Source organism: Eleginops maclovinus, chromosome 10, assembly GCF_036324505.1.
Source record: "Eleginops maclovinus isolate JMC-PN-2008 ecotype Puerto Natales chromosome 10, JC_Emac_rtc_rv5, whole genome shotgun sequence".
NCBI lineage: Eukaryota > Metazoa > Chordata > Actinopteri > Perciformes > Eleginopidae > Eleginops > Eleginops maclovinus.
Genome location: NC_086358.1, coordinates 6,345,173 through 6,357,673, shown reverse-complemented (window position 1 = coordinate 6,357,673; position 12,501 = coordinate 6,345,173). Strand labels below are relative to the sequence as shown.

Genomic DNA, 12,501 nt, shown 5'->3' with positions numbered 1-12,501 from the left:
TCTTGGGGCCCCCGTCTAACTGTCTTATCCTTTGACAGGCTTTTAGTCAATGAAAATATGCACTTGCAAATGTACAGTACAAGATACAATTGAATTTCCTCCCTGAGGGCAAATGTAATTCAGTTTGGAAGTTGTTCAAAGTAGTTTTATATACAGTAGGATTAGATCAGCGTTACATTCTATTTTATATCCTATTATGGTAAAGATATATCCATGACATTGACCTTTCTGTTTGTTTCTTTTTCTTGCAGGAAGGGCTCTGGTCAGCCTGAAGTGAAGGGTCACTGAGCTCAGACACTTCGCTTCCACTGACTCACACTTATACACACATAGGGGAAAAGTCACACACACACACACACACACACACACACACACACACACACACACACACACACATACACACACACACATCTGCACCACGACACATTCATATTTATACTCATAGATGTTTGGGTACACACAGAAAGACTCTGCATAAACAAAGACACACACACACACACACACACACACACACACACATACAAACTCTCAGGCCCTCTGAGCAGGATGGGGAAGCCCTGGAGGTGCCTGCTGGGCCTGATCCTCCTGGCATTATCAGCCTCCACCCACAGCGCCGCCAACCCCTTCTCAGGGCAGCAGACCCCTCCCGACCCTTGCTATGACGACCAAGGCGCAGCCCGCCGCTGTATCCCCGAGTTTATTAACGCTGCCTTCGGGAAGGAGGTGACTGTGTCCAGCGTCTGCGGCCGGCCTCCATCCCGCTCCTGCAGCGTTGTGGAGCGGGGCGACGATCGGCCGTCTGTGCGCTCGTGCCAAATCTGTGACGCCGCAGACCCTCGACGTGCCCACCCTGCTTCCTACCTCACTGACCTCAACTCGGCGCACAACCTCACCTGCTGGCAGTCGGAGAACCTGAACACCTCGCCGCACAACGTGACCCTCACCCTATCGCTGGGAAAAAAGTTTGAGATCACCTATGTCAGCCTGCAGTTCTGTTCACCCCGACCCGAGTCTCTGGCCATATACAAGAGCATGGACTACGGCAAGACCTGGATGCCCTACCAGTTCTACTCCTCGCAGTGCCGTCGTTTTTACAATCGGCCAAACAAAGCATCCATTACCAAGCAGAATGAGCAGGAGGCTCTGTGCACAGATGGCCACACCGACCTCTACCCGCTGTCTGGAGGGCTCATCGCTTTCAGCACTCTGGACGGACGGCCCTCCGGCAAAGACTTTGACAACAGCCCCGTCCTTCAGGACTGGGTGACTGTCACCGACATCCGCGTGGTCTTCAGCCGGCCCCAGCTTCCCCGGGAGCAGGGACTGGGGGCTGCAAGCAACAGCGACGACCCCATGGCGGTGACATCGTCGCTGCCAACTTATTTCTATGCAGTGGGAGACTTCCAGGTGGGCGGGAGGTGTAAATGCAACGGACATGGCTCCCGCTGTCTGAAAGACAAGGAAGGAAAACTGGTGTGTGACTGCAAGCACAACACGGAGGGCCCTGAATGTGACCGCTGCAAGCCCTTTCACTACGACCGGCCGTGGCAGAGGGCCAATGCTCGCGAGGCCAATGAGTGTCTGGGTGAGACTTTCCCTCCATTTGTCATTCTTTATATGCTTTGTAACATGTTTCAGTTGTTCTGCTGTGGGACATACTGCAGACTACGCTGTGGATAGGTTAAACAAACACAGGAATTATACCAAACCAGAAGCCTGTTTTCAAATGTACGTCCTTAAATTAAAACAACGTAACAATATATTTATTTAAAGCCAAACCATGATGTTCTACTAAACTTAACCAAAGAGTTTTATGGAAAAAGATGCAAACAAGAGTGTGGAGACAGGGTTGTTCTGTAAGGACATCCTTTAGCCCTCTTTAAAAAGTAGCATGGAAATGTGTTGAAACCCGCTCTTTCTACAGCTGCTCCATTTTTAGTTGAAAGCGTTTATGAAAATTAGGACACGGGTTGTACCGAGTCATGACCTTTTCACCACCCACTCAGGATATGACGGCAATGATTTAACTGTGATGACCTGTGTTTGACTGTCACAGCGGTAATTAAGAGAGCTGCCAGAATATACCGGATAGGTTTGTGTTTGTGCAGGTGAGGAGTTCTGGTAGCACATAGTTGAGCTTATAAATGTGGGCACCGTGTCTGAAAACACGAGCCAAACCTGTTCCTTGCATTTCCCATCAGTCCTTTCTATTTGCCGCTCCTCTACAGGGGAAAAAACAACCCTACTTGTAACAAAATTCATGTTTTTCTGGACTTGTCTCTTTTTCAAGAGCAAGTCTAAACAGTGGATGACAACAGCTCGAGTCATTGGCACCGCGCTACAGCTAAGTCTTCCAAGAATGTTCTTTGGCAGTGTTTGCCTGTACCTCAAGACATGCTCTGTAAAAGCCATACAGACATGCTCTGAAAGCCTGCCAAGTAAACATTATAGCAATTTCTGTGGCAATTTTTGTTAATGTAAATGGGTTATATTTATATTGGATTAGGCTTTTATGTGATATTTAGAACATATATTAATTTCATGGCTGTACAAAGATTTAAGACACATGCCATGTGAGCCATGTGTTTTCACCCTAACTCTGGAATAGGTTCTCAAACATGTGTTTCTTTGGTGGTCATTTTAACAGCGTTAGACTTAGTATAAATAGAAATAGGTGGAACCTGTTTCAAGTCAATTTTGTTTGTCATAAAATTGTGCGAGCGTAGAAAAATAAAACCATATTAGCACCCGCTGTCCCCATTCTAACCTTTCCTCATAATGACATGACATTACAGCCAGAGAAGCAAAAACAACCAGGAGCAACACATTGAAAAGCAGTGTATATTTTCCTACCATGTTATAATTGCCCCGTGAGCTGGCCTGAGATCATATTTAGCGCAGAACAGTGCCAGATCTGTGGAAACGGGACAGAGAGTGACAGAGCCAGAGAAGTATTTTGGCCTTTCTAGTACCGTGAAACCTCCTACGGCAACACTACCTTACTTTGGCTTTTACACCCTCCCTTTTTCTGCTCCAAGATACAGGCACACACGTTACACACCTAGCCCCTTTTACAACAATATCCTGTGAATCCCTTAGTGTTTTCTCGCTCAAGCTTTTGCACACGCCTTCTTTTAAATGGCCCGTAGTTGTTTCCGAAATGTTACACCCGCTTCCCGTAGGGCTCTTCTCAGCGGGATTGATATGTCACTTCCATCCATGGCTTCTGGACTAAACGGCCCCGCTGCACTGGCCAACTCTGATGACCTAATCCTAGTGTTGATACAGGGCAATTAAAGCCTATTGCGATTTGCACGCTATACCTGATCATACATCCGGACACGCCAAAGTAAGTCCCAGACGTCCATAATTTCATGTTCCAAAAGCCTCTTTACAGCTTATTCCTGTAGAGCTGGGTCCAACATATCCTCTGTGTAGCCTTTAAAAGCCCGCTCCGATGTATATTTAAACCCATTCTTAAAATGCATCCGCCCCTTGTTGATTTTTCTCTGCTCAAAATGGTGGCGGGCTACATTGCGAGCCACTGTGGCAGCGAGGTGTAAGTATTTAGCCCGGGCAAGTGTGTAAGAGTGGCATGTTACAGAGCCAAGGAGTCCCTTAGGTGTCACCAGAGCCGGCATGAGGCCTGGCGGGTGTTTGGGTTGGAGTTAGGGTCTGAGGGGGGCAGGCTGAGGTCACGATCCTTTGCGAGGTGGTGACAAGGTTAAGCTGACGGGGAGATGGTTTGTGAATAATGAGGAATTCAGAACAGAGCCAAATCAATATTTGTTGCACACTCTGGGTCTGTCAGTCCTTGGGAAATCAAGTGCCTGGTTACCTGTTTCACAACAGTATTGTTAACATGCTTTTAACGATATTGCTCTGCTCTCGCTCGTAGCCATCCTGACTTAAGTCTTCCCCCAGCACAGGAACATTGTCTCTTACTGGCTGGTTTGATTGTTCGCCGGTCTTACTAAATGTTTGACATGCACCGCACCAAGATTACTGTCTGCGCTCTTGGCAAGCTCGTTTACTGTCTGCAGACACAAGCCATGCACACACACGCCCCATCTGCCTCCTCCTTCGCTATGAATCCTGCCTCAAGACATGAGTTTACAAATCCCTGCTCTAGTAGTCAGAGAGGGCAGCCTCGTAAAGGACCGTGTCTGTTTGTATTGAGGGAGACATGATGGAAAAAGCTGTGATTTATCTGCCCACAGGACAGCATCAGGAAACAGATGGATAAAAGCTATTTGGTTACTGGTTGTGATGGAGTATTGGCTTTTCTGCTGGCATGGTTGATGCCGTTATGTAAATAGTTTTATGTTGACTTAAACATGTGAGACGCTGTATCATGCCATAATAGAGCCTGCCAAAGTCACTGTAGAAGATGAAGAGGACTCTCATGGAGTCAACGACAACGTGACATCCTGAGTAGATGATAATTTATGGCGGTGTAGCAGCTCTCTGCTCTTGGCTGTGTCTGCAGCCATATTGGTCCTGTTTGGCTGCAGCACCTAGCTTTTCTTTTTTCTCCAGCCCCTCCTTTCCCTCATTTTGGACTGCAGGAAGTCCAGAGTCCTGCTTTGGGACGCTAAGAGTCCAGGGCCAGACATCATCCATCCCTAATGGACCCTTAAATCCAGGTCTGCTCCCAGTGTTGCGCCAGGCACACTGTTTTGCATTCATAGCATTAAACACAGAGGTCACATGAAGGCTGTTTGAATTGCCTTTTTGCTTGATTTGCCAGAAATGCAGGTGACCTGCGGTTAGTAGCAGAGCCGGGTGTTCCTGCTCTGCTTCAGCGTCTGGGTGTGGGGTTGTTGAATATTTGTAATACTAAGCTTTGACATATTGAGTCCAGTGGGAAATTAGTGATATGATATTCTGCACAAGAAGCTTCCTTTCAAATTAAATTAATCAACTAAATAAGTATTCACTGCAGACTCTCATTATACATCAATGTCATCACCTGAAGGAAATTCCCACAAATTAGTTATTACTTCTAAAAATAAGTTATTATTACATCACAGATGTTATTAGATCATGTCTGCCACACTTTAATAAATGAGCGGAGTAAAGAGAAGCAGAACAGACATATTTTGAAGTCACAAGCCCGCTCAAACCGTGTGTGAGGGCTTGTGGTTTTTGGTGGGCTGAGCCTCTTTTTTTGGAGGCTATTAGGGGGAATTTGACAGATGTGTTTCTTAGGTGTGTGTGTGTGTGTGTGTGTGTGTGTGTGTGTGTGTCCTCAGATCTGTGGAAAGACCACAGAAGAACAAACTCACTTTTTATTTCTTCTCTTTTAGGTTCCCTTACCGACGAGAGGCAGATGGGTTTTTATTATATGCTGATTTGAATTTCAAAATAGGCTTTCACACCATTTTTTCTCCCCTCCACCTCTCAGAGCGAGGGCAAGCAGAGGTCAGACCCTTGATCCAGTCACCTAGTAGAACTTGTGTGCTATTGTTCTTGCGACATTATTTAGTTTGCACTTGGGTAGAACAAAGTCACAAGTAACTTGGAGAATCCTGCAGCCTGAAATTGTCCTCCATGGTTCGGCTGCAATGTAGCTGTCCGTCTCTGGAGGGCAACGAGATATGAAACTCAGTGAGATGCCGAATATAGACGAGTGGGGAGGAAAAAAGCCAGCGCTTCCCCCGATATTACTACATGTATGTGCCATGTTCCTACTTTCGCTAATTGACTTAAAGACCGACCCCCCCCCCCCCCCCCTTCCCTCCTCTGCCGCCTGTCGCTGGAGGCAAACAAGGAACCGACACTTCAATTACTTACAGCGCGACACACAAATGAGCAGGAGATGTTTGTGTGTGTGTGTGTGTGTGTGTGTGGGGGGGGGGGGGGGGGTGCTGGGTGCCGAGCAAAAGAAAGAAACTCATTTTGCAAAAGAAACCTCCTGTGCGTTCAAATAATTACACAGGCGAGGAATGTTGTTCTAAAATCAACAGCCCTATGAAATGATGCCTCTGGGGTGGTTAGCGTGAGACGCAGAGGCTACAAACATGGTGTGTGTGTGTGTGTGTGTGTGTGTGTGTGTGTAGAGTAACCTCCATCTGAAAGACAACAGGATTTGGTCCATTTGATTGGTTTGTCCCCTAGCTTTGCTCTTTGCTTTTATTCTCTCTGTCAGTATTGCAACTTTGGTCCTCGGCCAACCCACAAGAGAAGGGATTGATGCTTTTCCCGTTCCATGAAGACACCCATAAAGGCTCTCTGGCAAACACGGAACATGGTGAAACAAACGTTAAGGACAGCAAAGTGTCAAATAACAACATTAACGTCAGCCGGGTTAAAACTCTTGACTTTTTACGGAAAGGCTCTGCGACTGCCTGAGGCCAAGTGTGTGTGTTTGTGTGTGCATGTGCATCTTTAGTGCATGTGTGAGAGCCACATGTACTCTTCTAGTGTGATGTAGCGTTTCATCCCTGTGCCAAAGCAAACTGGTGGAGCTGCAGCGTGCCCACCCTGCTCTCCCAGGCCCCCATCGACTCTCCCCCACAGATGGTAGCAATCACCTCCCGAGGTGCCCGTCACCGCCGGCGCTCTCCTCCTCTCTATCCTGGTGTAACTGACTCTAGTCAAAGATTAACTCTCTGCGTGTTCCCCTCTCTTCTACCTCTTCTTTTATTTCACATGTCCTTTTTGCTGATATAAGCTCTTTATTCTACCCTCATTGAATCCCCTCTGTTTGGGTAACAGTTTGCCTCTATTTATGCCGCTGAAGCCTGTTAAAATATGTGGTTTTTGGCTGTGGTGTTGCTGGTGGCAGCAAGATTCAGAGGGGATTAGGAGAAAATGCATGTCTGTTTTTAACAATGAGTATGTAATAATCGCTCAGCTCACTTAAACTGCGGTTTGGTCTGACTGTGGCTGACATATTTGATATCATATGAATGTACTGCATTCATGCATACGAAATGGATACTGTCTGTTATTGTATGTCTTCATTGGCAGCCTAGAAAGAAAACATTAGGTCAAATGATTTTATGTCACTGAGTCACTTAACATTACCTCCATAGCTTGACAGGCATTCTTGTTTAACCCAAAACCTTGATCTTTATCTCACCCTCATCAAATAAGGGTGTTGCCTAAACCTAACCAAGTAGTTTCAGTCTTAAGAAAACATTTGTTGGATGAAAACTTGTCGGCTAAAGAATCTAATTTAAACTGATTGTAATCTCATTTCAAATTGAAAACTATGGTTGTTGCTGTAAATTTTGTCAGCCATCATTTGTCAGGATGATTCATCTGCTTCCCTTGCTATGTCACAACCTGATCAGAGAAAAACAAAACACATTAGGTTATCCCTCGGCATCTCTACTGTCATCTGTGAGTGCATCGGTGCATTTCCACAGAAGGCTCCATCTGCCACTTTCTATTTCTAAACCAGCCCAGCCATCGCATGCATCCCCCGGACTGGACCTCATGGTTGTGTATGCCAACAGTCATGTCAAAAGTACATCTGTTTTTACCTCAGGTTTCACTGATTCACCATGATAATTTGATTGCACAGCAGACGTCTACTCCTGTGCTCAGGACTTCAGGATTTTGCCGGTGGGAAAAAAAATAAAAGCAACCGAGACAGACAGAGAGTGAAGGAAAAGGCGGGACACAGATAACAATGTTTAGATGTGGGGAAGTGAAGTAGACCAGAGAGAGGGAGCACAGCTAAGGACTCAACTCTCCACTGACACCAGGCCCCCCAACATGGCAACCCTCCAGCCTAATCTTGTTAAAATCTCTCCCCGCCTGATGCCATCCAGAAAGAGAGGAAGGGGAGACACAGGAAAGGATGGACAAGAGAAAGGAAAGAGGGAGAGACAACCAGTGAGAGTATTTGGGATAGTGTCTCATGAAAGTAAGAGGAGCGAGGAAGGGAAGCTTAGGGGAGGGGTGGGTCAGGAATTAAGGGGACTCTTAGTTCAAAAGGGCTCCCAAGAGCTGCCTCTTAAGCCCACGGCATGAGGCTAACCGCAGAAACCAGCGGAGGGGAGGGCTGAGACCTGGTGTCAGAGCTAGAGGAGAACGATATGGCTGTGTGGAAGAGATGGAAAGAGCAAGTGGCTTTGTTACAAAGAGGTTAAAGCTGCTATAGCAAACACAGCAGGACTACAGCAATTGTAGTTTCCTGTTAGTCTTCAGCTGGAGTTCTTAGATCTCCATCTCAGCTTGTTGTCCACCGCTCGTTAGAGTCCACACACTCGGCGGTGTTCACATCCGTGTAAGACTCACTTCTGTTTGACTTTTGTCAGCATTTGTCACTTGATCCATGTCATCTTGTGAGCGGTTACTAACGCTTCAAGCAGTGTGTGTGTGTGTGTGTGTGTGTCTGTGTGTGTCTGTGTGTGTGTGTGTGTGTTCCCACACTGTACACTGCCTTGGCTCTAATGAGGAGCTAATTAACCGGGTGTTTCCCCCCGGTGCCCTGAGCAGGTGGCTGGAGCAGCCAGGCGTAACTCAGCCCAAACACACCGACACACACACACACACACACACACACACACACACACACACACACACACACACACACACACACACACATCATGGCAGGATCCCATATAGCAGAGCCTGGTTGGCCAGGCGGAGAGGGAACCCAAGGGGGGCTACAGCAGGTCTGCACTACAGGCCTGGGCCAAGAGGGGAGAGGTGTTGGTGGGAGAGTGCTCTTCCAATTTTGAAGGACCAATTTTAGCCATGGGATTTGGGTTTTGCACAGGCATCCAAAATCAATTGGCTGTGCTTACCGGCTTGGCTTTGGTGAAGCTGAAGGGAAAATAAGGTTAGATTTATCCCTGACACATGAAGAGGAACAGTGAGGCGGTGCACTCCACAAACACAATCGCATTTTTTATTAGTCGAGTACGACTCTTTACGGGCCGACTTGTCATAGCGCAGATAACACACCAGACCATGAGCTTGTTTGGAGCATGCTCACGTGTTGCGTCATTTGTAGTGGAAGCTGAAAGTTGTGTGTTCTTCTTCAAGTCTACCTTTCCTGAAATATATCTATTTTTACCTGAGTTTAAAAAAAGTAAGCCCAACTTAGATCACAAACTATATGGAGCAAGATATTGGATAAAAACAAGACATTTACTCCAGCAGTTACTCCATCTACTTTTGGCTCGATTCATTGTGATGACAAAGTGGTGCAACTATTCTCCACTCTAATATTTTCCTAGGGGCTTTTTGCTCCTTTGCCTTGATTCCTTCCTTTGTTGCAGCATCCCTCTGTGTGCCAAGCTCGTAGCTTGTGTTTGTTGTTTGATTTCCACGACAACATGAGAACCAGATTTTCGCATCTTTGAATTGGACACTGAAACATAAAGGAGCCACGATTCACTAGAGGATCTCAGTTTCTCCACCACCGACAGGGCGCAGAACAACAGAAAAGAGTGTCTGTTTTTTCCCTCCGACAGATATGAATTAGTGAGGGTTTTTTGCGAAGCACTTGTGAGGCTTTGATGTGTTAATGAATTGAAAAATGGCCTTCAACAGTGCTCGGTTATCCCCGCTGAGCCTAATTTGCGTGAGGGGGTCTGCTGCGGTGGAGGGGGTGGCAGGTTTGGGGGGAAAGTGGGGTGTCAGTGTGTGTGTGCGTGTGTGTGTACAAGCACTTCAAAACAAACCCATAAACATTCCAGGATCCTTGGGCAGCTGCAGCTCCGAGCTGAAGTAAAGTCCACAAAGCATGGAAACCATAGAACCATACAAACTCTTAATTGAACGTTTTTTGCTTCATTGTTTTTTCTAAGCAATTAACCTCGGAATTCAATTTCATTCATTTTTTTTTCCAATTAACAACCATTCCCTCAATCTCTGTCACAAAAGCCATCACTGCCACACATGCTCAATCATTCAAAAGTGTTTTATTCTGGAGCTTTCTTTACATTCTCCACGCTTCCACACATCCTCTCCCACTTCAGACCTAGCCGGCCGATCTTGTTGCACAGCTGTGAATCGAGAAGATGCCATGAGAGGTACCGTCGGTACTCCAGCCGGGGAGAGAATGTGATCCATGGCTTTCATGTGCTGCTACAAGGTGTTAATGGTCACAAGTGCTCACAGCTGTGTGTGTGTTTGAGACGCTTGATCATAATCACAGTCCCCCACCTCGTTCTCCCCACCAACAGCCCCAGACTCTCACCGGAGCGGGTGTGTTTTTTGTCACATTGCCTTTAGAAGAAGTCGGACAGGCTGTTTTGTTCACATGCACGCAGATTGTCATCAATTTGGTGTTTTATTAAAGCTTCAACACGGACAATGTCACTTAATATAAGAAGCTTTGTGCAACGTGCAAGCTGCCCTCAGTATCTCCTTTTGGACAATTCTCCAGGGTCAAAGGTCAATCCACATCTTGAGCCTACAAGTTCATGAGAGCACTCCAAAGCAGCAGCAGCGTCTCTACACAAACAACCCTGCCTCAATATTGATCCATAAGCGAATCAGTATTTCATTAACTGCAGAATTCCATACAAATTGGGCTGCGTAATAACCAGATGGAATTGGGAAACAGTCTGGGAATGTGCTCCCCCTTTTTTTTCCAGGGTCTGCGACCAGGGAAAACTGGGCCTCTTTCCCAACCTGGTGCCAGGCTTCCTCTTCAGTGTGGATGGAGGTGCATTGCCTTCACTGCTCACAAATCACACATATCCCATTCGAGCCATTGTCCTTATCTGTACGAGCCATTACAAGTCAGTTTTGATCAACTAGAGGAGCTCACTTCACATTTCCAGATCATTGAGCTCAGTGGAACTGCAGCACTGACCTTGGCTGCCGCAGCAGTGCACGTGTCAGCCAGGGATGATGAGACTTTAAAATGACATGTTGACTTATTTTTGGTGCTTTTTCTCACAGACACATGGAAAGGAGACAGAAAATGATCCAAAAGATCCAAAGATATTAGTTTAACGAGATATATTAAACTGAGAAAACAAGCAAATCTTCATTTTTTGCAAGGCTAAACCAACTTTTTCTGGACCTTTTTTGCATTAAATATTACTTCAAGGGGTTATATTACACATTATCCAAACCTATCATTGTTGCTCTTAAATTTCTCTAACCGCCTTCACTAGTCACTGTGTTGCATGCATCTCCACACGCATAAAGAGCCTCCTATTACTTCAGACAGTCTGCCTTCACTTATTCCCCATTATTGTGTCTTATTCTCTTCAAAACATCCATTGTTAGAACATTTTTCTCAATCCGTTCCCACCAGAATAATTAATATCACCTTCTGTTGTGATGCCCTAATAATCAGTGTTTGCCATAACTGCTGACATTTCTGGTCAAACATCTCTGCTGTTGTTTACCTCTTTCTAATTTATCTGCGGATAACTTTGAACCGGAGCTTAACTCTTCTTTGAAGCCACGGCCAAGTCTTCATGTCTCAGGTCTGACTCTGATTTAGCAGCAGAGGGTATGGATCAAACTCTGTTACACAAACAAGAAGGAAAGCTTTCTCATTATGCTGCTCAAAAGCAAACCCCACATGTAGAGTGAATATGTCAGAGCGGTGAACGAGGCCTAACATGGAGGAAATAATGGAAAGACTGGTGAGGTGAAAAGACATAAAGGAATCAGCTGGATTTCAAGTGGAACTGCGAGGAACTTTTAGAAGATATTACCTCACGTCGCATGTCCCATATATTGCGACTTGGCTCATTTAGAAGACAGCTAGCTCCGGACCGCTTCTTTATCTGAGAATTTCTAGCTTTTAATAGATCTTAGGAGCCTTTACTCATCAGTGATTCATGAAATTGATGTCTCTCTTTGCAGTGATTAATACCTAATGGACTGAGAGCTGAATTCATTAATTATGAAATGGAGAAAATGAGTTCTGCAAATATCACTTTTGATTGATGAGTTCTTGAATAGCAGCCAAGCACACAGCCGCAGTGTGGATTATAAAGCACTCGCTGTTACACCGCCTTACTGGAAAATCTCCGCCAGCGTTCTTGTGATATACACGGAAGTAAACACAAGCTAAACTGCAATGCAAACTTCAAGGGAACATTTCCTCTAACTGTGAAGATACTTTTAGTTTTACCCACATTTGCTGATGTTATCACATCACTGACAACATTCTTCTTCCCTCTGCAGCGTGCAACTGCAACCTCCATGCTCGTCGCTGCCGCTTCAACATGGAGCTCTACAAGCTGTCGGGGAGGAAGAGCGGCGGCGTCTGCATGAACTGCCGCCACAACACCGCTGGCCGCCACTGTCACTACTGCAAGGAGGGCTTCTACAGAGACATGGCCAGAACCATCACTCACCGACGGGCCTGCAAAGGTAAAGTCCAACAAGAAATTATGCACTAGTTAAAGGACAACTTCCTTTCTCAAAAATATGAATAACTTTTACACTAGATACACATTTTTTAATTGTTAACAAAGAATCAAATAAAAAGTCTTAATGAATTTCAATTATTGGTAGGTTAGTAAGGTATCCGGTAATAGTAGGGTTTTAGCAGGGCGCTATAAG

General features: G+C 45.8%; 1 protein-coding gene across 1 annotated transcript in view; it reads left to right on the top strand.

Moving 5' to 3' along the window:
- Window positions 1-350: 350 nt before the first annotated feature.
- The window catches only part of ntn2 (netrin 2), a 29,411-nt gene continuing 17,260 nt past the window's right edge, over window positions 351-12,501 (top strand). The window contains exons 1-2 of the mRNA XM_063894198.1: window positions 351-1,585; window positions 12,121-12,309. Of these exons, the coding sequence (XP_063750268.1) occupies window positions 547-1,585; window positions 12,121-12,309 (1,228 nt within the window). The 5' untranslated portion in view covers window positions 351-546. The remainder of the gene's footprint in view (window positions 1,586-12,120; window positions 12,310-12,501) is intronic.